This window comes from Sebastes umbrosus, chromosome 1 (assembly GCF_015220745.1).
Source record: "Sebastes umbrosus isolate fSebUmb1 chromosome 1, fSebUmb1.pri, whole genome shotgun sequence".
Classification (NCBI taxonomy): Eukaryota; Metazoa; Chordata; class Actinopteri; order Perciformes; family Sebastidae; genus Sebastes; species Sebastes umbrosus.
The window spans coordinates 19,256,973-19,283,942 of NC_051269.1; the positions used below are offsets into that span (position 1 = coordinate 19,256,973).

At 40.5% G+C, this 26,970-nt stretch overlaps 1 protein-coding gene across 2 annotated transcripts; it reads right to left on the reverse strand.

The window, feature by feature from the left end:
* ece1 (endothelin converting enzyme 1) lies at window positions 1-26,786 on the reverse strand. 2 transcript variants are annotated; one of them, XM_037764129.1, is made up of 19 exons: window positions 26,665-26,786; window positions 18,193-18,279; window positions 15,512-15,650; window positions 13,175-13,387; window positions 12,916-13,040; window positions 12,659-12,805; window positions 12,282-12,347; window positions 11,368-11,556; window positions 10,688-10,830; window positions 10,396-10,510; window positions 6,427-6,537; window positions 6,234-6,332; window positions 6,008-6,085; window positions 5,791-5,894; window positions 5,357-5,467; window positions 4,563-4,630; window positions 3,461-3,651; window positions 2,799-2,894; window positions 1-952 (listed from the first exon to the last, which is right to left on the reverse strand). In XM_037764129.1, the coding sequence occupies exons 2-19, from the start codon at window positions 18,277-18,279 to the stop codon at window positions 776-778; spliced, it is 2,259 nt and encodes a 752-aa protein (XP_037620057.1). In that variant the 5' UTR covers window positions 26,665-26,786; the 3' UTR covers window positions 1-775. The 2 variants fall into 2 exon arrangements, with proteins under 2 accessions (XP_037620057.1, XP_037620048.1); XM_037764120.1 differs by lacking the exon at window positions 26,665-26,786 and having other exon boundaries at window positions 18,193-18,774.
* Window positions 26,787-26,970: the final 184 nt, after the last annotated feature.

Consider the following 26,970-nt stretch of genomic DNA (forward strand, 5'->3'; position numbering starts at 1 on the left):
GTGTTTTAAGATTGGTTTTTACTATACAAAATAATTTGTGACAAACTCTTACTCATAAAAACAGGTATGACACATCATAGCTTAGCCTATACAACCAAGTTCTGGATGAAAAAATATGTTTTTGTATGTATTATGCTTTAAAGTTATTGCTGTGCATTTCTTAGTTCCTCCATTCTGTTTCTGATTTGTATTGGTCTTCCATTACAGAAATGAAACGGCAGCAATGGGAGACAAATATCACGTCAATATCTCTATAAAATAACAATTTGACCAGATTGTACACAAAAATGTTTTGTATTAAAACATATTTATACCATTCTTAATTAACAGTCCATATTGTTTTTCCATAAATAAAAATACAATAAAATCAATTGGAGCAGATCCAAGCACAGTGAAGAGTTACAGGGAAAAGAAAATATTCATCACTTTATGTGACAAACAAGCTGTTCACAAAATCTGAGAGTGGTCCCCCCATTTTCTGTAACCATTTATTGGGTTTCCAGTGTTCAAAAAGCGCATTCATAGCTACATTTAACTTCAGAAGTTGGGGAAAAGCGGTTCGCTAAACCAACAGTCCTTGTGGAGAAGCACTGAAGATTGCAATCCTCCACACAGAGCAGGCACATTGTGTCCTATAAGGAGCCTGATAAGCAGTGACAAGGCAATAGGAGTTTCAGTGGTTCTTGGGTTCCCCATCCGGAGAGACTTTGTCAATCTATTCTCCCAAAACGTCCATTTAACCCCTCGCTGACAAACAGGGCTGAGCAATGAGGCATCACCAGAGCTCACACTTGTGTTTAGGGTTCATGGGAGCGTCTGCTTTGCAGCCAAAGTGCTTTGAGAATTCGCGTGAATTGGAGATGGTGCCGATGACTCTGAATCTGGACGGACTGTGAGGATCTGTGATGATGCCCTCGTGTGAGCTTTCGGGTGTCCTGACGGAGCACCATACCTGCAGGAATAATAAAAGGATAAAGAAACAAAAAATGAGGGATTCATTTTTTCCGCATGGTCCTTCAAAATTATTTGCTGATTTCTGTGAAGAATTATAAAAGTTATTTCTGAAGAGATTGGCCTGAATTGTTTGCACCGCTCATGATTTTTCTAGAGCTGCGACGACCAGTCGACAAATTAATTAGTCGATCCAAAAAATAATTTCATGCAAAAATGGCAGAAAATGCTGTTTTCAGCCTCTCAAATATGGAGATGTACTGCTTTTCTCTGTTTTATATCATATTAAACCAGTGGTTCTCAAACTTTTTCTGTCATTCCCCCTTTTGGAGGAAGAAATATTTTACAAACTCCATAATTTTCAGACATAAAATACACACTGGTCTCTCCTCACCTCCCACCACCTTCATTATTATTTATATTTATATAAACGTAATTTATGGTGCTGTTGGACTGCTGCTAGACTGCCCCGTTAATACAGGTGTGTGAAGGAGAGAAGACTGTTTTTTAACTGCAGTGAAACTGTTGTTTTGTGAAAGGCTGAACGACGAAAACTATGGACTGAAGCAGAATATTTTGTTGGATTAAAAACATGCATTTTGGAAATTACTACATCTCTCTTTTTAATTCAATAAATTTTAACTTTTGGACTGAGGACTGAGGCAATTACACAGCGCCACATTGCTCCCTCTGTGTGTGATTAAGAGAGAGGAGGGAAGAGAAGGTGTAAGGTAGGATAATGTTTCTGTGAGTTTAATAATAATTACAATGTCAACGCTATGAACTAACCTACAAACTACTTGGTGCAGCCCTACTTCGTCATATTTTCTTTTGATTAACATCAGATGAGCACAATGTTTTGTTGCAAAGCTGCCCATTCTGTAAACCTACAGACTACTTGTCTGAATGAACACCATGGTTGTATAAAAAGAGGATTTGTTTAATGTTCCGACATCAAAACATTAATTGCGTGTCACATTTTCCCCCGGTCACGTGCGCCTCACGCTTTGAGAACCACCGTATTAAACTGAATATCTTTGGGTTTTGGACAAGACATTTAAAGACATCACCTTGGACTTTGAGAAACTGGGATGGGTACTATTTTCTGACATTTTGAAGACCAAACGATTAATTTAAAAAGTAATCGGTATATTAATTGATAATTAAAGTAATCATTATTTCATATCAGCATTCATTTCTTGTCATTACAGCTCATAAGTGTTTTTGAGGTTATTAATTTTAAATTTTCTGTCCAGGATTCGTATATGTTTGGGCTTGTTTTATTCTGATATTTAACTTAAAGTCCCCTCCAGTCAAAAATGTGTTTTTCCTCTTGTTCCTTCACTGTGATGTTTGAGCTTCACTGTGCAGACCGATGTACAGTATGAGCAGTTCCGACACTTGGAGGCTTTTTTTCCACATTTATTTGCTGAAGGAGGAAAGTTTCTCTGTGCTCACCTTGAATCGGAGTTTAATACGTATGAGCAGGATTTTCAACTAGTCTGTAGCCAACCACAGTCTGGTATTCAACTTATACAAATGTAATGTGGAAACTTGAAGCCTCCAGGGCACAAACACAGAGAATTTACTTTTCAGTGAAGTTGGGAGGAATCTTGTGTCCAGCAGTTAAACTTTGGAAATGAACTATATTTGCATATTCATAGATTATGGATTTTTCACAGAGGGAGAGGGCGTAGAAACAGATGTCTATGACACCATATAGTATTTTCATATGTCTTAAAACATGTCTGGAGGGGAGCTTTAAGAAACACGGTACAAACAGCAGTGGTATTATAGTGTGCAGACGGTATGATCGAGTTAGAAGAGAGAATAGGAATGATACAGACCTGGGCAAATCCTACAAAAAACAGCTGATCGTTCGTCATTCCCAGGGCAGGCAGCGTGGCCTCCTCGCCGTTCTTTTTGATCCAGTTCACATAAGCCTTTGAATCAACAAACGATCATGTTACACACATGCAGTCACTGTTTTTGCTCATGTGAATGTGTATAATGGTATAGACTAAGAGTAAACAGAACAGCCACAGTGATATTTCCCTCTGGTTCACATGCGGGCTGCTTTTACTTCCATATGATTTGCTCATCTGCTTCACAGCTCATGACCTTTCAATACATGGAAAGAATGTGTGCATGTGAAGAAGTAACCAGAGGCTGACAAGGCCACTCATAACCACCTGTTGCATTTCCAGGCTTCACTGTAAACCAGACAAGCTGCTTTTTTCCAATACAGATGAATGGATGTGACCCACAACGGCATCGAAGGATAAACTAATGCGGGGGATTAATGTGAGATCTGCGTGATAGTTTTTCTGACCTTGTAAACATGCAATCTGACAACGGTGCTGTAGGAAACATAACAGCAGTGGTCTGAACTTTCTCTCTTGCACCAGCATTTGTCTAAATCAGCGACAGAAAGCCACTCGTGCCCTCATGTTTTAACCACACATAGAAAGCATTCAAGGTTACTTATGATTCCTATCTGACATCAGACCTTGTAGGCGGCCTTGAGTCCACCGTTGTCGGCGATGTTCTCTCCCAGGGTCTGTCTTCCATTCAGAGGCTCCTTGTTGATGCTGTAATTCCCATACTGCTCCACCATGCACTGCGTCTGCTTCTTGAAGGCCTCCACAGAAGAGTTCTTCCACCAGGGACGCAGGTTGCCATCTTTGTCGTATTCCCTCCCTTTGATTAAAAGAGTGAAATATTACTGTATTCTCTGCCACATAATGCTTCAAGACATTTGATTAATCCAATCGTTTAGTATCAGAGGGACAATGTTATTTGTCATCCTCTGAAATGTAAATTGTTTGAGGGGGACATATCATGCTCTTTTTCAGGTTCATACATGTATTTGGGGTTTCTACTAGAACATGTTTACATGCTTTAATGTTCAAAAAGCACATTATGTTTCTCATACTGTCTGTCTGAATATACCTGTATTCACCCTCTGTCTGAAACGCTCCATTTTAGCGCCCTCTTTAAGACCCCCTCCGGAAAAAGCCCAGTTTGCTCTGAAATTTACTGAGTTCCAAATATCCATACTACCATACTATTTAGTATGCCTGACAAATAATTAGTATGTCCCAATAAATAGTATGTCAAATGCAATATGCCAAAAATACCAGTATGTCCTACTACTACAGCCGGTCGTATTTTGCAGTATGTAAACCAGCATGCTTTTCTGGCTATTCTGACCCACAATGCTAAGCCCCAGCGGATATATGAGCAAGAGGGTCAAAGTTCAAGATGCAATGTTATGACAAAGTAGTATGTCCCAATTGTATGCATACTGGATGCTACAGGACGTGCTTTGTAAGGGCAGTGGAAAAAAGTAAAATGAAAAAGTAATAGATTTGGAACGCACCCGAAGGTCTCAAACTGTGGGCAGCATATTCTAATAAACCTGCATGCAACATAGGATGTTGAATCACATGTTTTCTGATCTAGGGAGCCCACAAAAAACTCACTGGGTTGTTTTATTTCACAGTTTGCAGGTTGGAAGCCATTCCAGATACCCAAATGTATGAAGACAAGCACTGAAAAAGTGAGTTTTTATGATATGTCTCCTTTAACATTGAAAACGTTTTACCAACCTTGGTCATCAAAAGCATGAGTCAGTTCATGTCCCATGACGACTCCAATTCCACCAAAGTTAAGAGCTCTAAAGAATGTAAAATTGAACATGAAGCACATCTTTATAACCCTGATAACAACTTTTCAACATTTGTGTGTATGGCCCACAATATGCTTAAAGCAGACGTTTTTGAGGAAACAATATTTGGGAAAAACACTTCGAAAAAAACCAACTTAGATGAGAAGATCGATGCCACTTTCATATCTGTCCGTTCAATATGAAGCTGGTTAGCTTAGCTTAGCACAAAGACTGGAAACAGGAGCAAACAGCAAGCCTTAAACAGTTTGTTTAATCTGTATAACAACCGAAGTGTAAGTGACAATTTGTGGTTTTACGGATTGTTATGTGTGATACTATTTTTTTCTTGTCACTGTGAGTTGTGAGCTGCCCACATCTCAGATTTGTTCAGCTATTCAAATAGAATCAAATCAAACTGAATATTCAAGTAAAATGAATAAATGAAGTCAAACAAAATAGCAGTTTAGTCTGATTATCAAGCTGCGGCACACCACAGGACTCTCATGTGTAGTTAGAAAACAGCTGCTAAATGACATTTCCTGTGGATGATGCTGGTTCGTTGTATTTTTTTTTTTACTACCAGTACCGTTTTATACTTCAATGGTGTTTTAATACTTATTCTATGCTGCTTTTATGGTTTTGTGAACAAAATACTATCTTCCACTTGTTTTCTATTCTATTCTATATAACAAAAACATGATTTAGTGAACCTGAAGTGCAAAGCAGAAGACCTACTTAGGCCAGGAACGACTGTAAAACGGAGCCTGGAGGATTCCTGCAGGCAGAACCATCTCGTTCTTGGTTGGGTTGTAATATGCATTCACGGTCGGAGGGGTCATGCTCCACCTGAAAAAAACAAAGAACATATGGATATGGATATAATATAATATGGATTCTGCCCGCTCTGCTGTGCCAGGCTGAATGCAGATCGGTTTGAAAGGCATGGGAACCATCGTCTGTACCCTCCCCCTCCCCCTCCCCCGTAGCCTAATTAGAGACAAGGATCAGTTCAGCGGAGAGAAGTTGGTTGCCTGGGAACATTTTGTGGATGGCAGCAGTATTCTGCTGAGTCAGCGTAATGGGAATGTGTCCCCCGTCGGAGCGTGCAGCCTCCTCTCTGGGGACAACAGGGGCGGTGGAGGGATGAGGGTTTACTGGGAGCAACTCACTGGTTTCTGTTGGGAGTTTTCCTCAGCTGGTCCGCGGTCACTCTGGCTGAGAAGTTGTAGTACTGCATGACGTTTTGGAAGTACAGTTCTGACACCACCTCGAACTAAAAGAGAGAGGAATCGGAAGTGATAGAGAAATGGAGTTCAGTGTTTTAGTGAGATATTATGTGATAAATAAAAGGGACAGGACATATAATACAGTTGCACATTTACCTACATCATTGAACACTTTGTCCAGCTTTGTGGCGTTCATGATGAACTCTGGATATCCGACCATGTTGTATATTGCATCTGCCTGTGACAAATAAAAAAAAAAGAAACTGTAAAAGACATATTTTCACACCAGGTGGCAGTACTGTATATCTCAGCCATGTCAGCACAAAAAAAAACACAACTCCTTCAGATGTAAATGTCCCTAAAGCTACACAATGTCTTCCTCCCACCTTTTCTTTTGCTGCTTTTTTCGTCTCAGAGTCCATCCAGCTCACGTCCTTCAGGCTGTCCTCAAATGCCCATTTAATGTCTCCAACCATATCTTCAGCCTGAAGCACAGAAGAGACAAAAGAAGGTCAGAGGCCCATCATCTCGCACAGCAGGAGCAGCTTTTTCGTGAGGGGAGGACTTTGAAACGCTTACAATGGCCTTGCTGTCCTCAGCAAAGGTGGCTTTGACAAACATGGCTCCCAGAGCGAAGCCCAGGGCGCTGTCCGTGTCGCTGACGCACAGCTTCCAGCGCGGAGTGCAGCTCTGCAACATCAAACCAACACATCAAGACATGTTAAGGAAAAAATGCATCGTCACTGTTTGATAACATTTGGAATGTGATTTTCTTTCAGTGTGTCATATTTAGTTCAATCCATTTTGTCTGTTTCAGTTAGTCACTTCCTACGTTTCCCAGAATGAACGTGACAAAAACGTGGGTGGACTTGTACCATTCAGCCGTGGGCTATGTGTGTAGGTGGAGAGAACTGTAGGGATTGTGGCACAGTAGCAAAATGACAGTTATACCCTTTTTTTCAACAAAATTAGCACGTATATGCAGGTTTTTTAAACACAGGAAAACACGCTAAAATAAGCGTTAGACTCCTTTCCTATGCCAGTAGGCTACAAGTAGACGAGTGTGCCTTTCTGCTTGTTTCCTGGTGTCACGAACACGCTGGAAAACAGAGTTAGTAAACAGTGAAAACGTTACGATAGTTACTTCTTTTTATATCTTTTACTTATTCAGTCTCTCTGTCAATCTCTCAAACCACAGTTGGTGATTATTGAAACTGGAGTCTGGTGGTTTTGAGGAGAGCAAATTAATTGTATGTTTTGTACGTTAATAAGTTATGATAATTGTCCAAATCACTGTTGATTTGATTTATTATATATTCACTTCAACGCGTGCCACATAACATCGCGCCTGAAATGGGGTGAAAATTAGCCACCCGGGTGTCATGTTTCCATCACTGCTGATCAGAGCTGGAGCCGATAAATACCCGCGACTACTGCAGAGTCATTTGTCCCAGGAATGAATACCGATCGTAACCTTTCCCACTAAAGACAAAAGCCAGATGTTAGTGGGCGTGAGTGGGTTTTTTTGTAGATAGTGCACTATTTCTCTTGCAAAGCCCTGTGATAGTTTAGCGACCCGGCCAATCTGTTCCTGCTTCTTGCCCAGTGCATTTCAAATGGATGGATTTCTACCTATACTGTATGTGAAGTAGCAACCTACACTCTCTATTGGTTGTATTCCTGCCAGAGAATAATTTCTAAATTTTCCATTTAGAAATACATTTTAAGACATCAAAACAAAACTATATTAGAACAGGTTTTAGGCATTTGAACTATAACTACCACCGTGAAAATAATCTTTAATATTCTTTCTTTTTTAAAATAGACTCAAATCCAATGACGTAGAACAACTAAAGAACCGTTTTGTAGAAGATTCATTTAAAAAATAAAATCAACACAAATGAAAGAAAATGGTTGTGATCTTCTTGAGAAATGTGTGACCTTTGCTCTCAGTGTTTTTGAGACAAAGCTGAGCTGTTATCTCTCTGTGGGCTGAGAGACAGAGTGTTCTCTCTAAAGGACTGACTGGTGTTTTTTTTGTTTTTTTTGTTCAGACAAAATGGCAACGGTCAGGACACCCCACATGCCATTTACACTCAGAACAGAAGCAATGCAGGCGAGCAGACCACCAAGAACTTGGAAGTGAATAACAGAGCGGAGTGATTTCAGTAGGGGGAAAGACTCACATCCTAACTTGTAAAGGGCAGTTTCACTTCATGCTGAACTATTCTTTGACACGGCGTCATTTACCCAGTAAGACAAGATTAGCTTTTGAATTGTTATCTGTGTAGTTATATGTTTTGCTATTTTCTGAATTTGTTAAAAATCAATGTTTTAAACCTACAAAAACGTATAACATACTCTAGTCCTGCATGTTTAAACTTTGATTAAGCTCACAAACAGAAAGGTTTCCCCCAGTGAATGCAAATTTGATTATTTGTGTTATTTTTATTATTTTGTGACCACAATTTCTAGAATTTTGCTGGCAATTTTGCATTTTGTTTATCACTGCTTATACACATATTTACAATTAAAAGACATAGACACATAAATACACATAATATCTATTTCCAACAGCTGTGTCTCCAACCATCTTAAAAAACTGATTTTACATCTTAACTTTGAAATCAAATCTCACACTCCACCAGCTAATTCATAGACTGCATGTAAAAAAAACAACACAGTCCTTATATGACAAAGTTATTATCGGGTGAAAGGAAGGACAAGGACGAATGAGGATGCATGTATACATAGATAAAGAGGAAACAAGGTCGGACTGAGGAAATGACGAGTGTTCTGAGCAAAGCAACAGCAAGTTGTAAATGCGTGCACATAGGCGCAGATGGAAAAAGAAAAACATAAAACAGACACACAAAGAGACACCCACGCAAGGTTTGGGGTTTGTTATTAAAGCTTGACCTTAGTTGGGAAGAAGGCTGAGGAAACATGATCTGGCTCAGATAAGGGCAGGGGTCACCGGAGCCAGTTACTCACTGAGATGGTACAACTTGCTGCCTAGTCAATTAATGTACACTTAGACAGGATGTGTTAAAGTCTGAATATCTTTGACCATGTGTCTAATTAAACTCTTATTTCACCCAATTACAATAAACATGCTTTCTCTTTTATCTGTAGTGTAGTGGCATCTTATTTTGGTTTGAATATCTGTCAGATTTAAGATATATATACGTATATATATATTTTTACGTTCGATCCACCAAAATGAAGCTGAATGGAATTTTGTTCAACATCAACAACGTCTCTGTCCAGAAACAATGTCCCGGTCACTCTGGATAATCCAGATATGATCACAATGAGGTCTGCGGGTTATCCAGAGTAACCAGGTCACTGTCCCTGGAAAGATATCATGCCACTGTTGAATGTTTTAAAAGTACATTTTCAATGTCTTGAACGCAGAAAATACATTTCCATTCACCTCTATTGTTCTTGGGAGGCTAATATCTCAGAGGTCAATCTCATAACCTAAGCATGAAAGGTCAAAACTATCTGCATGGCTAGATGACTAATTTGGGTGAACTGACCTTTTAGCCTCACCATTAACCATCTGACTATGTTTACATGTACATGTCTTTATTGTTTTTTTTTTGGTTGAAGCATTTTTAAACATAAAGTGTGTAAGATTTCTGGGGATCTATTGGCAGAAATGGAATATAATATTCATTACTATGTTTTTATTAGTGAGCGTAGGGGTACTCAGTTGGTTGCAATCTGAAACCACACTACTAGATGCCTCCAAATCCTACACACTGTACCTTTAAACACAAAAAGAGGATATGATCTATAGAGTAAAATCACAAGTTTTCTTTACTGCGCACAAATGTGAAACTTCAGTTGTGGATACCAACTTATTTAAACTGGTTTATTTATTTCAGTTGGTATGTAATTATTTTTTTGGATACAGGGTCATACAGCTAAATGTAATTATGTTTCCCTTCATTCTACCATACTGCTGCTCTAGCCCCAGGTCTTTGTCTTGCAAACGTGCAAACATAAACACCATGTTTGAAACACAGTTCCACATATAGGAATCAGGTTTGTTCAGCAGAAATGTAGTTGTTTAAGCAGATTTCTCTTTAAACCTCTTACCCTAAATAAGGAAACCAGGTTCGTTGTTTGCATATAGATTAAGAAAGCAGGGCGCTGACTACAGCTGTAGTTGTCTTGTCAAAATGAAGTGAAAATTCTGCTCCTCTGTTGGTGCCAATTTCCATTTATCTACATTCAGTAAAAATGAATCGTCTGCCAAGTGTCACACACAAGAACAAGCGGTCAAGGGAAAAGCTCTCCAAACCAAGCTGTTTGGCTTTGGGCCATTTCCTCTTTCTGTATATACTGGACTTCTAAACAGCCAATAAAGCAGAAGGACAAAACTTTGATACATGTATCCAGTTCACAAACTAGCTGCTAAAAATACATTATCTGGATGAGAATCTGCTCCATTTTTTTATCTGCTTAATCCCACCTCTGTGTTTAGATCTCTCTGCGTCATGCTGGATTATAGTGACGGTAAACAATGTCATCTCTCACCTTCTTTGTTCCGTACATGACCTCAAGGAAGCGCTGCTCTGCATCCTGGAACCTTTGGTCCAAAATTGACCCCATCTTCCTCACCACCTTCATTATCATGTAGTTGTTGAGTAGGCTGAAAAAGGAAATATAACATTCATTGTTTTGTTGCCATCTGCCTGCCAGAATGCTCACCATTGTGCATTTCAGTAGGAGGATTTATACATGTAAACAGCGTAAATACATTAACACACATACAGTATAACATAAAACCTGCATTTGACGCATAAATGGAAAAACTATTGAGGCTGACCTTTTATTGGTTTTAAGTATGAGTTCAGAAACTTGCTGGAGGTATTCTTTGGCATAAACAACCACCGGCTCTGACTCGTTGAGCGGCACAGGAGCAAAAACTTCTGTGAGGTATGGCATCCAGTCCACTGCAGGAACCAGAGTCTGCAAAGACACAGATAACACACACACACACACACTGAAACAAACACTGAGACAAAGTCTGAACACAAGCATGCATAGTTTCTTTACACTCCCACAACCTGATGATTTACATTTTTTCTGACATTTTCAAATTATATAGCTTTTCACTTCCTTTGGTACATCGCAGGAGTAGTCATTATTTGTAGAAGATTATTCTCTTAAATATAGTTCAGGTGTTTTGAAGTGGTGTTGTATGAGGTACTTATCCACAGCAGTTGACAGTCGGCACGGGGCCGGCAGCAAAACATATTTTAGACACCTGAAAGAAAGGATCACCTAAAAAAAACAACTGATATTGATTTAGGTGGGCCTTTCTTTTAGGTGGCTAAAATATGTATTCCTGCTGCCCCCATCCACAGCAGTAGATTGCTTTGCTCCCGTGCTGGTACTACTGACTATGGATAAGTACCTCATACAACCCCACTTTAAAACACCGCAACTATCCCTTTAAGTGTTATATACTGTTGTGTTGGCAGATCAAACCGTGGGGACACTTACTGTCAGATCCTTGGCCTCCATCTTATTATAGATGAGCTCCTCGTCTCGTCTCTCCTCCTGCGGGACTGTGATGTTGGCCAGGGTAGTTTCAAAGTCCACAATCTCCTCCATCAGCGTCCGAGACGTGGCCTCGGAGCCACCCAGGAGAACCCCTAACTCCATCAGGAAGTTGTGGTATGCCGTCAGATACTGCAGAGTCCAAGCAGGCAGCACAGTGAGGCGGAGACAACGGGTGTGTATGTGTGTTAAAATTCAATTAGGAAAGTAATCCTAAACTATGCAAACACAAGCTACTTGGCAGAGTTTGTTTTCCCTTGAAGCTGAAATATTTCTCTTTTTAATATTTATTGACTTTCTCAGCAAACATCGGCAATGAGCCTTTGGGTATTTTCCTAACTAAATTTTCTTTCTTTTTTTTTATTCTCATTACAGAAAATTACAGATCTTGATTTGATGACCTGACTTGAGGTTTAAAGCTGCAGTCGGTAACTTTGAGCAAATAATATTTTGTTTTTTTCATAAAACTGTCACTATATCCTGACATTAGTGCATGAGACAGGTAATCTGTGTAAAAAATCAGGTTCCTCCTGTTCTACTAATGGCATTTGCAAGATTTCAATCATAGACTGAATATAAATGAATATAAAGATGGGCGACACGTCTCCTCTTCCTCCCACTGTAAAAAGTGAAATCTTGCAAATGCCATTAGGAGCACTAGGAGGACACAGAGGAACATGATTTCTTTCCAAAGATTTTCTTTCTCATGCCCTACCGATATAATGACCGTTTTATAAAAATAACTTTTTATTATTTTTTGCTCAAAGTTACTGAATGCAGCTTTAATATTTTTCACTTCTACTATCCAACTTTGTACGCCCTTAACCACTGTGAAACCAACACCTCGCTCACAGTACCTTTTCATTTGCTGTTTTGTTGAGGTAGTAATCCCGTGAGGGTAGCCCCAGGCTGGACTGATCCACCTAGAGACAAGAGAAACATATTGTGACTTTCAGTTTCGGCCTCCATTTCAACCCTCACAAACAGCCTTTTGTTTTCATTCCTGCGTTGGCAGCAGGCAGGCTAAAAGTAGAAGATCATATCTTTGCCATTTGTTACGCTCTCAGGAAGCCCTGCAGAGGAATGACCTCTCTTGTGTTGGAGGGAATGGAGATGTAATGTGATGAATTTAAAAGGTAGTAAGTTTATTGGGATGTGATCAAAGGTTTCAGTGAAAAAGCCCTTTCTGAGATGTAATAAAACAGCCCGTCTACAAAACCCCTGACCTCCTCACCTGGATGATGTTACTGTTGGAGTTTTTTGAGTCGGTGCTGACAAACACGGTGAAGAAAGGCGAGGTGCGATAGTTGGCCGACACCATACGCAAAACTTCCTGGAAGTTGTCCTTGTGCCAGGGTTCGGTCAGGGCCCATCCTCCTATCTGAAACAGGCAGCGTTTAGGCAGACACTCAAGAGATCGCTGGGTGCGCGGTTTCTTTTAGTAGAAATGAAGGATTGAAATGATATGAATGTATTTGATGTGTGAAATACCTGGCTGATAAGCTCCTGTAGTGGTTTAGCTCCTAATTCTTCAATCTTGGCCTCGTTCATGCAGGCCTGATAATATCGCTGGGCCTTTTCCTCAGCCTTACTCAGATCTTTCATCGTCGTGTTTTCTGACCAATAATAAGATGTAAGATTAATAACGTGAATGAAGCTCTGGAAAATGAGCCGGAGAAAAAACACATAGCACCTTTGCCTGGGGGTGAAGGCAGCTGAGGACACTGAATTACACTCAATCAACACTTACCTAATAAATGCTTCATCACAAGCATGTTGTGCTCCCAGAGGTTGCTGAAAGGTCCCCAGCGGGACTTGCCCTCGGGGAGGGGGTTGCTCTTCACCCAGCCCCCACAGGCAAAGTTGTAGAAGTCATGGCAGGGGTCTACGGATCGGTCCAGGGCTCCCATGACCGCACTAGCCACGGTGATGCACGGCTCGGTTAGACACAGACCCGGGTGAGCTGCAGGAGAAAGGAATTTTAAAAAGAACCATGTTTAATTCATAGTTCACTTTTAAACCCTCGGCTTCTGAGGACCACTGTGGATAATCTGAGAAATATTTCATGGTAGGACATCCAAATACATGTGAGTTTTCAGACCATCTGGAAACGGTTATTTTATAAGAAGTTACAGCCAAGATAAACAACCTGGAGGGAATATCTCTCCTTAAGAATCCATTCAAATAATTAGCTTGACGATCTCGTCTTTGTCGGAGGCACTGACACATTGATTATGCAATTTTCTGACAAATAAGTAAACCTACCTAGCCCTGCAGCTGGATTCTCTCACGCGAGAATCGCAGGGTCACATATCATATGAAAATCCATCTAGTCAGGCTTCAACTATGGTGTTTGTGTGCAGCAAGCTAGATCACGGACCAATCGGAGTCTTCTGAGGAGCTACTTGCAGCTACGGACGTGGCTTAGGCGTGTGTGTGAGACGACACAGAGAGGCAACTGCTTGTTCTAAACAACAAAGGCGGCTCCTGAAGAGGTTAGTGTAGATACTGCGATAGCATCAATTATATCAGAACTGGAGAGTATTTCTTCACTGAAAGAAGAGCAAAAACGGCTTCTCAGATCGTTCTGTGTGATAAACCATCTGCCGTTATGAGGTTAGGTCAACTAGATAGACTGCCAGATAAAGGTTCAGGGTCCTAGATTTTTTAAAACTAAAGTTTAAGTCCGTCACTTTGCTTTTAAAAGGGTATTTAACTGGCTCATAGATTAATGTCATTGCTCCTTTTGTGTGTTGTGTAGAATATTATTAATCGAAAGCGATTAAAAGGGGCTTTTTTAAAGTCTAAACACAACAGCTGTTTAACTGGAAGAGCTTTAGTAAACTAAAGAAAGTGTTTAGAGAAGTGCAAGTCCTGGTGACAGCTCACCTCTAATGCTGGACTTACTGTAAAAGACTTTCATCTGCCCATATAAGGTATGAAACAGAGACGGAGACAGAAGTTACGAGCAGCGATGAGGTTTAGTGCTCCGAGGAGAATTCATCCTTGTTCCTTTTATTATTTCAAAGTGTGATCTGACATGCGGTTCTGAATGGGAGGAAGTGGCATTGGTTTCCCATGATAAAATTGAGGAAACCGGCACAGATGAGACGCCGTCTGCCTGGATGTGATGGTAAATCCACAAGCCCTTTTTCCATAATGAACAAGCTCGAGGGAGAGATTTAGAGTTGTTTTTAGGCAGCTTAGCTCAAGGTGTGGCTTTGGTTTAAAATAAATAAATACATATACTGTATTAAATAGCACAGCCCTGCAGTTTTTAAGGCTGGGTAGATAGAGGAGAAAAATCCAGGGCACCTTTTTAATGACTTTTGTTTTTTTATACCTCTTTTGCCTTCAGTAGCTTTATAGACACAACCTAGCTTTATTTATCATTATAAATAGGGGTAGTGAACATTTCGAGAAAGTCGCCAAGTCGACAACAAAGCCTGTCACTTGAGACCTTCCTCCAAAGCCATCCCTCAAAATAATCATTATGAACATAAACAATGAACATGGCTATTGTTAGAACTCACAGCTATCAAGATAGCAGCTTGTGTAAGACTCCGGTGGCGCACAATGAGTGCACTGGCAGGTAGGTGGACAGGCAGGTAGGCCGTCCAATCATTACATGTTTTTGAAGAACATTACCAACCTTAGCTTTAACTTTGTTTTTTTTGTGCGGATTAAACAAATGCGATAATATGTTAATTTGTGATCTTTAGAGGTGCTGGTTTGTTCACTGTGTTTGTTTCTCACTGTTTCAAGTATTCACTCAAAGCTGAGCTAACCAGCTGCTGGCCGTATCTTCATATTCAATGGACAGAACAAGAGTAGTATCAATCTTCTCATCCAACTCTTGGGATAAAAGCAAATAGGTGTATTTCCCTAAAAGTCAAACTATTCCTTTAAGCCTTTCTCCTTTTGTTTGCATCTTTTTATTTCAAAATTCTTCCTCTTTTAGGAAATACTTTTTGATTTGACGATATATTTAAAAAAAACTTCCCCATGTCAGACGAGTTCACGGAGAGCGCAGGTGTTTCTTTTCAGTGTGTGTCACTATTGAGTTTCAATAGAACTCCAAACTCACTCTGTTTGTAGAAAACCCCGGTTGTGATGAGAGATATGAACAGGCCCACAGACACGACGCACAATAAAAACAGCAGCCTCCTCTCGCTCGGTGTCCTGTCTGACCAACATGTGGGACCGCGGCCGTGCAGAAGAGTCACCTGCACACAAACACACAAAAAAAAACACACTTTAAAGTACTTCATTTAATCCACTTAGTCAAATATGACAATTTTGAAGAGGTTTATCATGGTTAAAAGATATTAAAAATGACTTAAACACACATTCTTTGTTGAGCTAATGCCGTGTGGAAAATTTCTTTCTATAGTCAAAACAGCTTCTCAGGGACTTGATGACAGGTTTGGTTTCAAAGCACAATGGCTCCTCTATCGCGGCGCTTTCAACCCTCCTTCACAGAAAAGGTTAAGCATTCTTCTATTGTTCCCTCTCTTCTCGTTTAACATGCACTCATACAGGAGATTTTCCTTTTGCCCTAGATTGGGATAAGACACAATATTCCTGTTGAACCACATCTGCTTTGTTGTGGTTCACCTATAAACAATGAGAGTGTCAACCACAAAAGAGTCAGCCAGGGGCAACGTTAACCAGTTAATAGATATTCTGCTGCAAAGCTTCTCGGAAAATCAACAGGGAAGAATAACTAAGTTAGAGGAAACGGCATACTTTGTGGTCAGTGGCTGGACATTTTTTAAAATCAATGATTGGTGCAGTGGATATTGAACCAGCACACACGGCTACTGCGCTTTCTAATGAATGTTGCTTTAGATAAAACTGCCAAGGGTGTTTATTTCCTACAGGAATGGTTCCAAGGGCCACTCGCAAGCCTTCCACAGGGCGTATTTAGCACTCTGGCTGGTCTTTGAGTGTCCCCGCTGTAAATAAAAGCCAGGACTTGGACCTCACATGCATCCTGTGGAAGTCAATTACCCCTGTAGTGTATATATAAGGATCCGATTTACCGTTATTAGCTTGGATGAGAGTTCAACAGTCAAACTTAATGCGGCTGAATCAAATGCCAAAGCCACGGTGGGTTCTTAATCCCTGGAGCTCAGCACGTTAGGTTGGTTTGAACCAAAACTGTGTTTCTGTAACTGAGAAAATCACACTGCCAAGCTTGAGAACTTTCCATCTGCAGTTTATTGAAACCGCGCTTTATTACACTGAAAACCACGGTAAAATGAGATTGGCAGGATTATGTCAAAGTATTAAATCCAAAGCACTCTTCAGGTATACTTTTGGTCAAATAAAGTATGTGAGGAATGACCGCGTTGAATGATCTCAGCTGCTTGTTTTGAAGTAGAAGAAAAAGGATCAAACCATTGAAAAGTTCCCCTGAGCAAACCAGCAGTTTTACTTTATAAAACCATAAATAACAGATAAGGTAACAGAGAAAAGATGTGAAAATACAGCAGTTACTTATACAATATGTTAAGTGGCAAAAAAATTGGCGGTACATGACTTGTGGATTAAGTTCTTTAGGATGAACTACACAACAGCTGGATAGTATGAAGCAGTCTGTGTGTGTGTGTGTCTGCTGTTTGAACATGCAGTTTCAGGCCAAAAATGCTCTTTATCCACTATATCCTCATAATCATAACGGTTACAAAACATTTAAAGATTTAAGTAGTGTGTTTGTGCGTGATGTCATTTGTTTTCAGGGCTCTTTTGTAAAAGATGTTGATCTCAAAGGGAATATCTGAATACATAAATCTTAACTAAATAAGATTATCAAGATCTTACAGTGAGATAACACCTAACTTCAACAGTTGCACGTGTTATTCAAAGTTTTTAAAATAGAGTTGGACTCGTTATTTCTCTGACTCTGCAAAAAAAGGGCCCATAAACTGAACATCAACCAGACACTGATGTCACGGACTGATTAAAAAAACAAAAATTCATGTAAATGATATACAAAAGTATAAGAAGATGGTTAAAAAAAACAAAAAATACCCACGGTAGGGGTGTCACGATACACCGGTATTGATGATAACCGTGATATTTAAAAATGACATATTGGTATCGGAGATCGGAGAAAACCAACGCTAACATGGGGAAACCATGCAAACTCCACACAGAAGGGCCCCAAGCCGGGTTTGAACCTGCGACCCTCTCGCTTTGAGGCGACAGTGCTAACCACTGCACTAATATACATATGATAATATTGTTTCGTATTTTATATAGTTATGGTTACAGACTGTCTCTCCAACTCCCTACACTCCTGTTTTGAGTGTAATTTTGTTAATTTGCCAAAAAGGAGAGAAAGCACAAAATAAAGTTAAAGATGAATTTTACAGATTTTGCTTTAAAAAAGCCCCTATACTACATTCATTAAGCTCCTTCCGCAGTGCAGCATGAAGCATCTGCCTAGCAGGTTGGCCTCTGTAACATATTATGTATGGAAGCTCCAAAGAAGCATGGTTCAACATTTCAACAAGAAAAGAGTTGTGGACAGACGTTAAATCAAGTAGTATCTGATGTTTCAACAAAAAACATTATCAGACGAATGTTGAACCAGTAATTCAAAAATGATTGTTGCATTTCTACTTGAACTGGTTCCTCTTCATGAGGAATTGGATTGATTTACAACCCTGTGCACCAGTTAACACTTTTCAAAAGTGACTGTATGTAATAACACAGCGCTGAGAGTAGCCCATACTTAGATCAGGATGTTTGCGTGTTTACCTGCATAGGTGACGATGGGTAGATGTCATCACCGGTGGAGTCCACCAGGTCCTCCTCGTCCAGCGTGGCTCTCTTATACGATGACATCTGAAAAGTTAAATGCAGAAAAGACTCCCTCAGTGTTTCCATGTTCTTTCTAGTCTCCCACTGATGTGTGTGTGTCAGAAGTGTGTGTGAGGCTTCAGGGTTTCCCTCTAAAATCCATCAGGAGCTATCTGGTTTGTCTGGTTGGAGTGCTTCAACTCAAACAACCGAGCTGACTCTCAAACAGTGCGTCAGTCCTCTCCTTTCAAAAAGCACCGTTCTTTTCCCATCAACCCCGACAACACCTCTCACAGCCCCCATGGCAGATACCCCTGCCGGTGTCAAACGTCACAACACCAACAACAAAAGTCCTCCCGAAAGCCCTTGTGAGATCTCCTCTCTTCCTCTTTAACCGTTTTATGTCTCTTCCTGGGCAAACCTTTTTTTTTTTCTGGACTTCCTGCTCAGCCCAGTCTATGCAAACACGGCACGAGAGAAGACGGAACTAGTGAAAAACAGGAAGGAGCACTGACTTGAGCGACTTGCATCACTGAGACGAAAGAGTGTGTGGAAGTGATTGTGTGACTGTGTGTGTGAGTGCATTCCCCAATGTGGTTTCACTTAGATTCGGGGAGGGAGCTTCACGGTTGCAGTTCACACCCAGTGTCTTTTCTATAGGACATGATACACTCGGGGGGAGGAGCCCAGAAAAAACATCCTCCTCCCACAACATGCTTGTAGCCGCTGCCCGTGGCAACCGTTACCTGATAGGCACTTTAACCCCTCACCAACACGGCCGCTAACACCACATACAAACACTGCAATTTAAAGGGTTTACTCATTAAATGCGAGCAGAGTTAGAGTGTCAAAAGGTATTACAAACTTGTGTGATAACAAAGGTTTACAAAGAAGGCAAACAAGAATGTGTCACCTCCAGACGTTACAACTAAACTGCTAATATAAGTTAGAAAGCACTACTAACATGACATCCACACAAGACTAAATCCATTTATGATGGAAAATTACAACAAAATAACACGTAGGGCTGAGCATGTGCCCATTCCTGAATTTGTTCAAAAGTCCGTGAAGCAAATTTTAAAATATCTAAAAAGCAATCATATCAGTCCCAAGTTTAAAAATGTAATGTTAATCTTAATAAATTTAAACAATGAATGTAAAACATTGTGATCTTGAAGTATAATATCACAACTGCAGAGAGAGTAGTTTATTATTATTATATATAATATCCAATATATCATGCATTTTTCTAGGGAAACCTACATTCTACGTGTATATATTAGGGCTGTCAATTGATTAATATATTTAATGGTGATTAATTGCAGGATTGCCAATTTAAGTTGATTGCAAATTAATTGTGCATTTTTTATCTGTTCAAAATGTACCTTAAAAGGGAGATTTGTTTAGTATTTAATACTCTTATCAACATGGGAGTGGACAGATGAGCTTGCTTTATGCAAATGTATCTATATATTTATTATTGGAAATCAATTAACAACACAAAACAATGACAAATATTGTCCAGAAACCCTCACAGGTACTGTGTTTAGCATAAACAATATGCTCAAATCATAACATGGCAAACTGAAGCCCAACAGGCAACAACAGCTATCAGTGTGTCAGTGTGCTGACTTGACTATGACTTGCCCCAAATCGCATGTGATTATGATAAAGTGGGCATGTCTGTAAAGGGGAGACTCGTGGGTACCCATAGAACCCATTTTTATTCACATATCTGGAGGTCAGAGGTCAAGGGACCCCTTTGAAAATGGCCATGCCAGTTTTTCCTCGCCAAAATTTAGCGCAAGTTTGGAGCGTTATTTAGCGTCTTTCTCGACAAATAGTTAGTTAGTAGTCATTAGTAAGTAAGCTAGTATGACATGGTTGGTACCAATGGATTTCTTAGGTTCTCTAGTTTCATAATAATACCAGTATCTTCTCTCTAGCTTTAAAACTGAGCCCGCTACAACCTAAATATCACAAGTTGGGTTAAAGTGTTAAAGAAATTAGTGGCGTTAAAACGAATTTGCATTAATGCCTTATCGTGTTAACTTTGACAACCCTAGTATATATACACTCCATCATAAATCCTGAATGCAATTATTTAAACCAAATGTTTCTTCATAATTGTAGACAATCGTTCGTCCTGGTTATTCTTAAACAGATGTTGTGCAATCTATATTTGAAGCTGAATAGAGACTTTGAAAGGCAGGCAAATGGAAGTAGGACACAAACACAGTTTTTGGCATGGGACTGAAAGAGATCGATTCAAAGTTTGGAACCGGCTGTCACTTAAAAAACGATAGACAGATATATCAATACAGGGACTAGCATTAGATGATCTAAGTTATTAACGTTTCCTGATGTTGTTGACGGTTTGTTCACATCAGTAATGTTTGTAAAGGTAAAACAGATCCTATATTTTGATTGTATGATCAGCTGATGAATACAAATTTCTTCTTTTTCATCTATGAGCCAACCTTCAATAGTAAATAACATAGCTGTAATTTATATGGTCAAACAAATTACTGATTTTGGTTAAAAGAAATAAAATGTTAATTTAACCCTAATAGACAAAGATCTAGGTATAGTTGAAACATAAGGCGCTACAGAAACATGTTTTGCATTTGATTTTTCTAAGCTACAGTAGCAGCACTGTAAAGAGGGTAATAATTAACCTCAGCTGCCTGTCAGCCTGACAGAGACACACCTCAACACACAATAGAAGAAACGCCTGACTATACTTATTCTAACTCAGTACAATCTCAGTCTCGCTCCTTCATGCTCTGGCTTGCAACTTCCCATGTTAAACGGGGACACATGAAAAACTCACTTCTTCAGTGCTTGTGCACATCCATTTGGGTATCTGGAGTGCCTTCCAACCCACAAACTGTGAAATAAAACAACCGAGTCAGTTTTCTGTGAGCTATCTAGATCAGAAAACATGTGATTCAACAAGCCATTCAGATTTGGCTTCCCTTCCTAGGTCATATGCAGACTCAGTAGAATCGCTCCCCCTCTGAGTACCTCCACCACAGACTGCATATGTAGATGGACGGCACGTCTCCACTGCCTCCAACAGATTGCAGATTCTGAGCAGTAGTGATCTGGGGTGGCTGGAGCCGCGGTATCGAGAGCCCATACTCCGGTCTGAGTCAATCACGAGCCGAGCACGGCCACAACTTGTTAGCTTGTTCCGTGACGTTTATGGAAAGTTAAAAGTTACATCTATTCTCTCGTACAATTCCCGAGCCTCCGGCTGCACGACTACTTCACTCAAAGCAGCTGTCAATCATGACGTCTTACCCCCTTTATATAGCATCAAATAAGTAAGTAAAACCAAACTTAACAGTAAAAAAATGAAAACTTGAACATACATCAGCGTGATAAGAACTACCTAAAATGACAGAAACTATCTTTGGGAAAAAATTACTTGACGTGTACTTTGACTTTTTAGTTTGACCCATGCCCCATCCGCTAACATGGAGGGGGCGATCGAGATGTTTTGGCTTCACATTAAAGCGTGTAAACATGTTCTAGTAGAAACTCAAAACACAAGTATTAACCTGGAAATGAGCATGACGTGTCCCCTGTGACTGAATATAAATGTTTACTTGATGAAGACAGATTCGATTTTCTTGTAAACACAACCGGGAGGCAATCCAGCGGCAGAGCCGTGCTTTATTTTTATTTCCCACTTGTTTCACGTAAACATGTCACTGAGGCAAAACCACGTTCCCACCACAAGCACTTCAGGGAATTCCTGGAAAACCAGATTCCCGTTAACTATCAAACGAGATGCCCGCAAATGAACCCCAGTAACACCGGGGAGGAGGGAGCTGATGTTGGCTTTATCTCAACTCTAAAACACCCAACGACAAATAAAATCATACAAACCCTCCCTGTTTTAGTGTAATTTTAAACGCAGCACCCGGCCAGCTGAGTCACATTATGGGCTCATAAAAGGACTGTTGGGACAAAAGATGGAGGACCAAAGTGATGACAGATACAGAGAGACAGACAGGGAGGGGGGGAGGGGAGGAGTAAGAGGACAACGATTGTTTTTAGGACACTTTCAATTACATAAATGGCTTCAAATGACCTATAGCTGGAAGCAAAAAGAGCCTAATGGGGATATTGATGTTTCTCTCTCTCCACACTGCATTCCAGCTGTTCCATTTAACAAAACAAGGGATGCTCAGTGAATTACTCAAACTGACTTTTACCTCACAAAAGTATTACACGCCAAAAAGTATCCCCGATTGAATCATGTGGTCTGCTTCGCGGCCGACAATGGAGGGCAACAAATCTACTGGTATCTACTGGCACAGACCAGTGTTATTGTCGCACACACATTCCTCAGCACACAATCACTGTTTCTGAACACTTTCCTGGCATCGGGGTCTGTGCAGATGTGCGTGCACATGTTGCCACACAGATTCCCCCCCTCCTCCCCCCTGAGCTGAATGCCTTCCATTTCCTGTTAATGATATTTGGTGACTAATATCAGACATGTTTTCTATGAAGTTTTGTCCCTTGAGTCATGTTTAATCCTCCCTCCTCTGTGTCCTAATCCTATTTATCCTGAAACTACGAATTACATCTAAAACATGAGGGCATCAGCATGCCGTAACTTGCTGTAATGATAGGAGAGCGAGCGCTGTGTCGTCGAATAACAATCTGTAAAAAACTACTGACGTCCTGACTTTCTGGAAGTCGCGCTAAGTGGCGACTGGGAACCTTTTGAAAACTACGAAATGATGCGGGTCTCATAATAATAGTCTTTGGCCTAAAGGTCAGATGTCTTCCCAAATACAAGCTGACAGAATGAGGGGTCACAGTCCCACGATTCTTGGAAACGGCGCGAGTCCGCGGCCTTTGAGCGAGGCCGTTAACCACAATCATGCGTCAGTAATTCGTCACTGATCCTGCGAACCAGGCGATTATTTGTAGTGCAGGGGCATTCCTCCAAGAATAACTGGAACGTGTTTGGGATTGGGTGCTGCGTGTACCGCGGCGCACGGTGTTTGACAGTTTGTGTCTGAAGAGAAAAATGAGAACAGGATGAGAAGTTATAGAAGAAAAAAAAAAAGAGTAGTGTAAAAAGACATGAAGCTGACAGGACATGAGTGGAAGGAAGGAAACTAGAGGCGATTTACAGGGCATGTTTGACGTAAGCTGGCAGTAAACACGTTTTGCAGCTGAGGGAAGGTGGCTCCGTTAACCACCAATTGGTAAGCCAGTCAGATGCAGAGGCAAGATGTGGTTTTGAGACCACAGAGGAACAGTGATTAAAGACTACACGCCAAAAACAATCTGAGTGACGATCTAAGCCTCACATTCTGTGTGACAATTTAGTCGACGTCTGTGATTTGAGTCATGTATCTGTTGAAATACAACTTCTGTTTTTCAGCCTCGAAAACCTCTCCGTCACATAGAGATGACACGGACAGCGTAACCAAACTTCCTCTTCTAAAGGGGTAGTTTGGGTGTTTTGAATTGAAGTTGTATGAGGTACTTCTCCAAAGTAAGTGTATTACCTCCGGTAGATGGATTTTGGAGAAGCAGACAGGAGTTAGCAAAGCAATGTACTGCTGTGGACGGGGGCCGGCAGCAAAACATATTTTAGCCACCTAAAAGAAAGGCCCACCCAAAAAAAAATCTACATCAGCTTAAAGAAGACCCATTATTCTTATTTTCAGGTGCATACTTGTATTATATCCGAACAGGGAACTGAAGCCACTGTATCCAGCTATGCTGGTAGATGCCTTTCTTTTTGCTGCTGACCCCGTCCAAAGCAGCACATTACTTTGGTCCCGTTCGGTAACTCCTGTCTGCTTCTCTAAACTGGGGGTGTGCTGACCGTCATTTACTGTAGGTAATACACTGACTATGGAGAAGTTCCTCATACAACCCCACTTCAAAACACCTGAACTATCCCTTTAAAGCAATCAGTTGACCCTTTTAGTGAATCCCAAAGGAGAAGGCCGAGGTTGGGGAAAACATTCCAGGAATACCACGTTGCCAAATGTAAACATGGTGACACTTCTTACTACAACAAGATCAAGCAAGCACAGTTCAAACAGTTCCATATGATCCAACATACCTGCACACGTCGCAACTATATTATTGTGTACAAGGTTGTTTACTGCAGTGGCACAAGCTGCCATATACTGTACCTCGGTACTCTTGACCCTGTGCAATGTACGGTATGTGCTGGTGTACGTATGTTGACTGTACGTTCACATATCGAATGCAGCAAACAAGCAAACAGGGCTGATGACTCAACATTCATAAATACAACTAGCCGCTTCAGCTCTAACACTTTATCTTTCATGTTCAGTCCCCTGTGTTTCTGCCTGAAGGCAACAGATAAGACAAAGTTGTCTCAGGCTTTAGTTCCTGACCTCTGACTTCAGGACAGCACTGGAAAAGTCTTTCCCCTCACCACGCAGAGATGTTTCCTTTGGAGAAAACACCCTGATAATAAAGGGTTAAAAAGCTACTTTCCCAGGCAAGCAGCTTTTCCCCCGCTCCGGAGTAGGATTGTTAAACTAAGCCGAGGGATGTTTACTAGATTCATAACACTTTTGGTTTATTTTTAGTCATGCATGTGCCAAAAAAATAATAAAGAGCTTGCATTTTCTCTCACGTGGTTATTAATATGCAGGCTGCCGCTCTGAAATTCTTCAGATTCCTGGTTGACGGAGGACTCTAAGTCATTCTTCTGTGCACGTTTCAGGTATTCTGACGTATGTGCAATGATCAAATATCACCCAGTCAGGTCTTGGTGTCACCGTCATGCACTAGATCTGCAAGCAGCCAACGTGCACAGTATCGTAAAACATACCATGATACTCTCTCTTTACATTACATATTTATATATATATATATATATATAATGATATATTGTATAATAACTGTAGATTATGGGATTTTTACATCAGCCGAATGTCCTACTTTTGACTTTTTTTGCAGCATAAGGTCAGGATTAAGAAGGAGTGGCACATGGAAGCTTGCTTACAATAAGATTTCCAGCCACGGCAGCACAGACAGATAACAGGAGATTACCTGTTCCTGCTGTTGTTATGGCGCCCTGCAGAACACTTGCCCATCACCCCTAGGTAATAAATAACCTCAGAGTAAACCAAGCTCGCCAAGTGCACCACATCCAGGGCCGTGTAATGTTATTAAACCTATCAATCACACAGGCATTAGCCTGTACAATTGGTGATCTGTGTCTCTCGTATTTCATGGGCCTGCGCAATAAAAGCAAGCCAACTAATAATATTCCTCCTACGGGTTTGAATTTGTAGCATCATATTGTTGCATTTTTACATGCACAACAAAGCACCAACTGTCTGCATGTGATAACAAGATACCTCATGTCATGCCCAGCTGACTTTAAAGTGATGCAATCTATATTTTAGCAATAAATCAGCTTCGATACGTTGCAGCATCTAAGCCTGTATCCAAACGCTGTTTTCTACTCTAAATGCAATAATTTCATCTTTCTGTGAAGCACTTTTGCTTTTAAAAATGCTACATAAATAATGTCTTTTTTCATCTGATTAACAAGATGATCCCCAAGTATGTGTTTTGGGTGGGCTCGTGTTGCAAGATCATGACATGTTTACTTTAGAAAAGACATTTTACGTCTGCCATTGTTAGTGTATGTTCAAAGTTTGTGTCTGCTTTTTTGACTGATGATCTCTTTCATGTAGTTGCTTACAGTCACCTCTCCAAAAACCCCATATGATGAATGAGCTCATAAAAGTCCAACCTAACATTTAGACAGTGAAAGTAAATGTTATTTTTATGCCTCTGCGACCATTAAATCAAGCAAAAACAAACATGCAGTGACTGTATTGTGGCTACACACACACTCTTATTTCTGGTGTGTGTGATGTGGTTTTGGCTGCAGCTTGCATATAGAGGCAAAAACAGTTATATTCTATATACCAGGCTGCTGAGAAATATAGAAATGTCAGCCTGTTAGGTGGTACAGGGGTAATTTGATGTTGGCTATATGACCCACTGAAAGAAGGCTACCCTGAGTACATATGCAGCTCAGATGAGGGGAACCTTGTGGGTGTAAAACAACAACAACAGAAAGCCCCTATTGGGATATATTACACTGATTTCACAGAGTAAAACACAGCTGCAGTGAGGTCACTGATCCTCATGCAAAAGGTCCTGTACACAGCCAACGTCACAAACTTTGCAGTTATGTAAGAAAAATATCCACAGAAGTACATTAGTGTAGCAAAACATTTAGTTGCATGTCAACAAGATTGTAATTATCAGCCCCAGCCTAGTAGTACTGAACACGTGGTGTTGTGTCACAGCTCATAAAAGATGATCTTAGTTAATTAAACGTTTTGGTTTATTGACTTAGCTGTATGTGTGAGTTAGAGGACATGTTCTTACCCCGTGCTGCTGTCTGATAGTCCTCCACCAGCCTCTCTCCGTGACTCCGGTGTGCTTTCTGACCGGAGGACAGAGAGGGAGCCTCAGACTGAAACGACCAAAGAAGACTGAGCGCTTCTCTGTCAAGATAGTTCACGTCCCTCTGGAACGTTCCGCGCTGCGTCGCCTCACCGGAAATCATCTCGATACAATGTAGCAACTCTGCAGCCTAAATGATGAGAGGCGGTGTTGTTGTTTTTGACAGTCGAGATGTCTCAGGATGTCCTGTGGTTTTAAGTGTGAAAATCTATCAAGCGTGATGAAGTG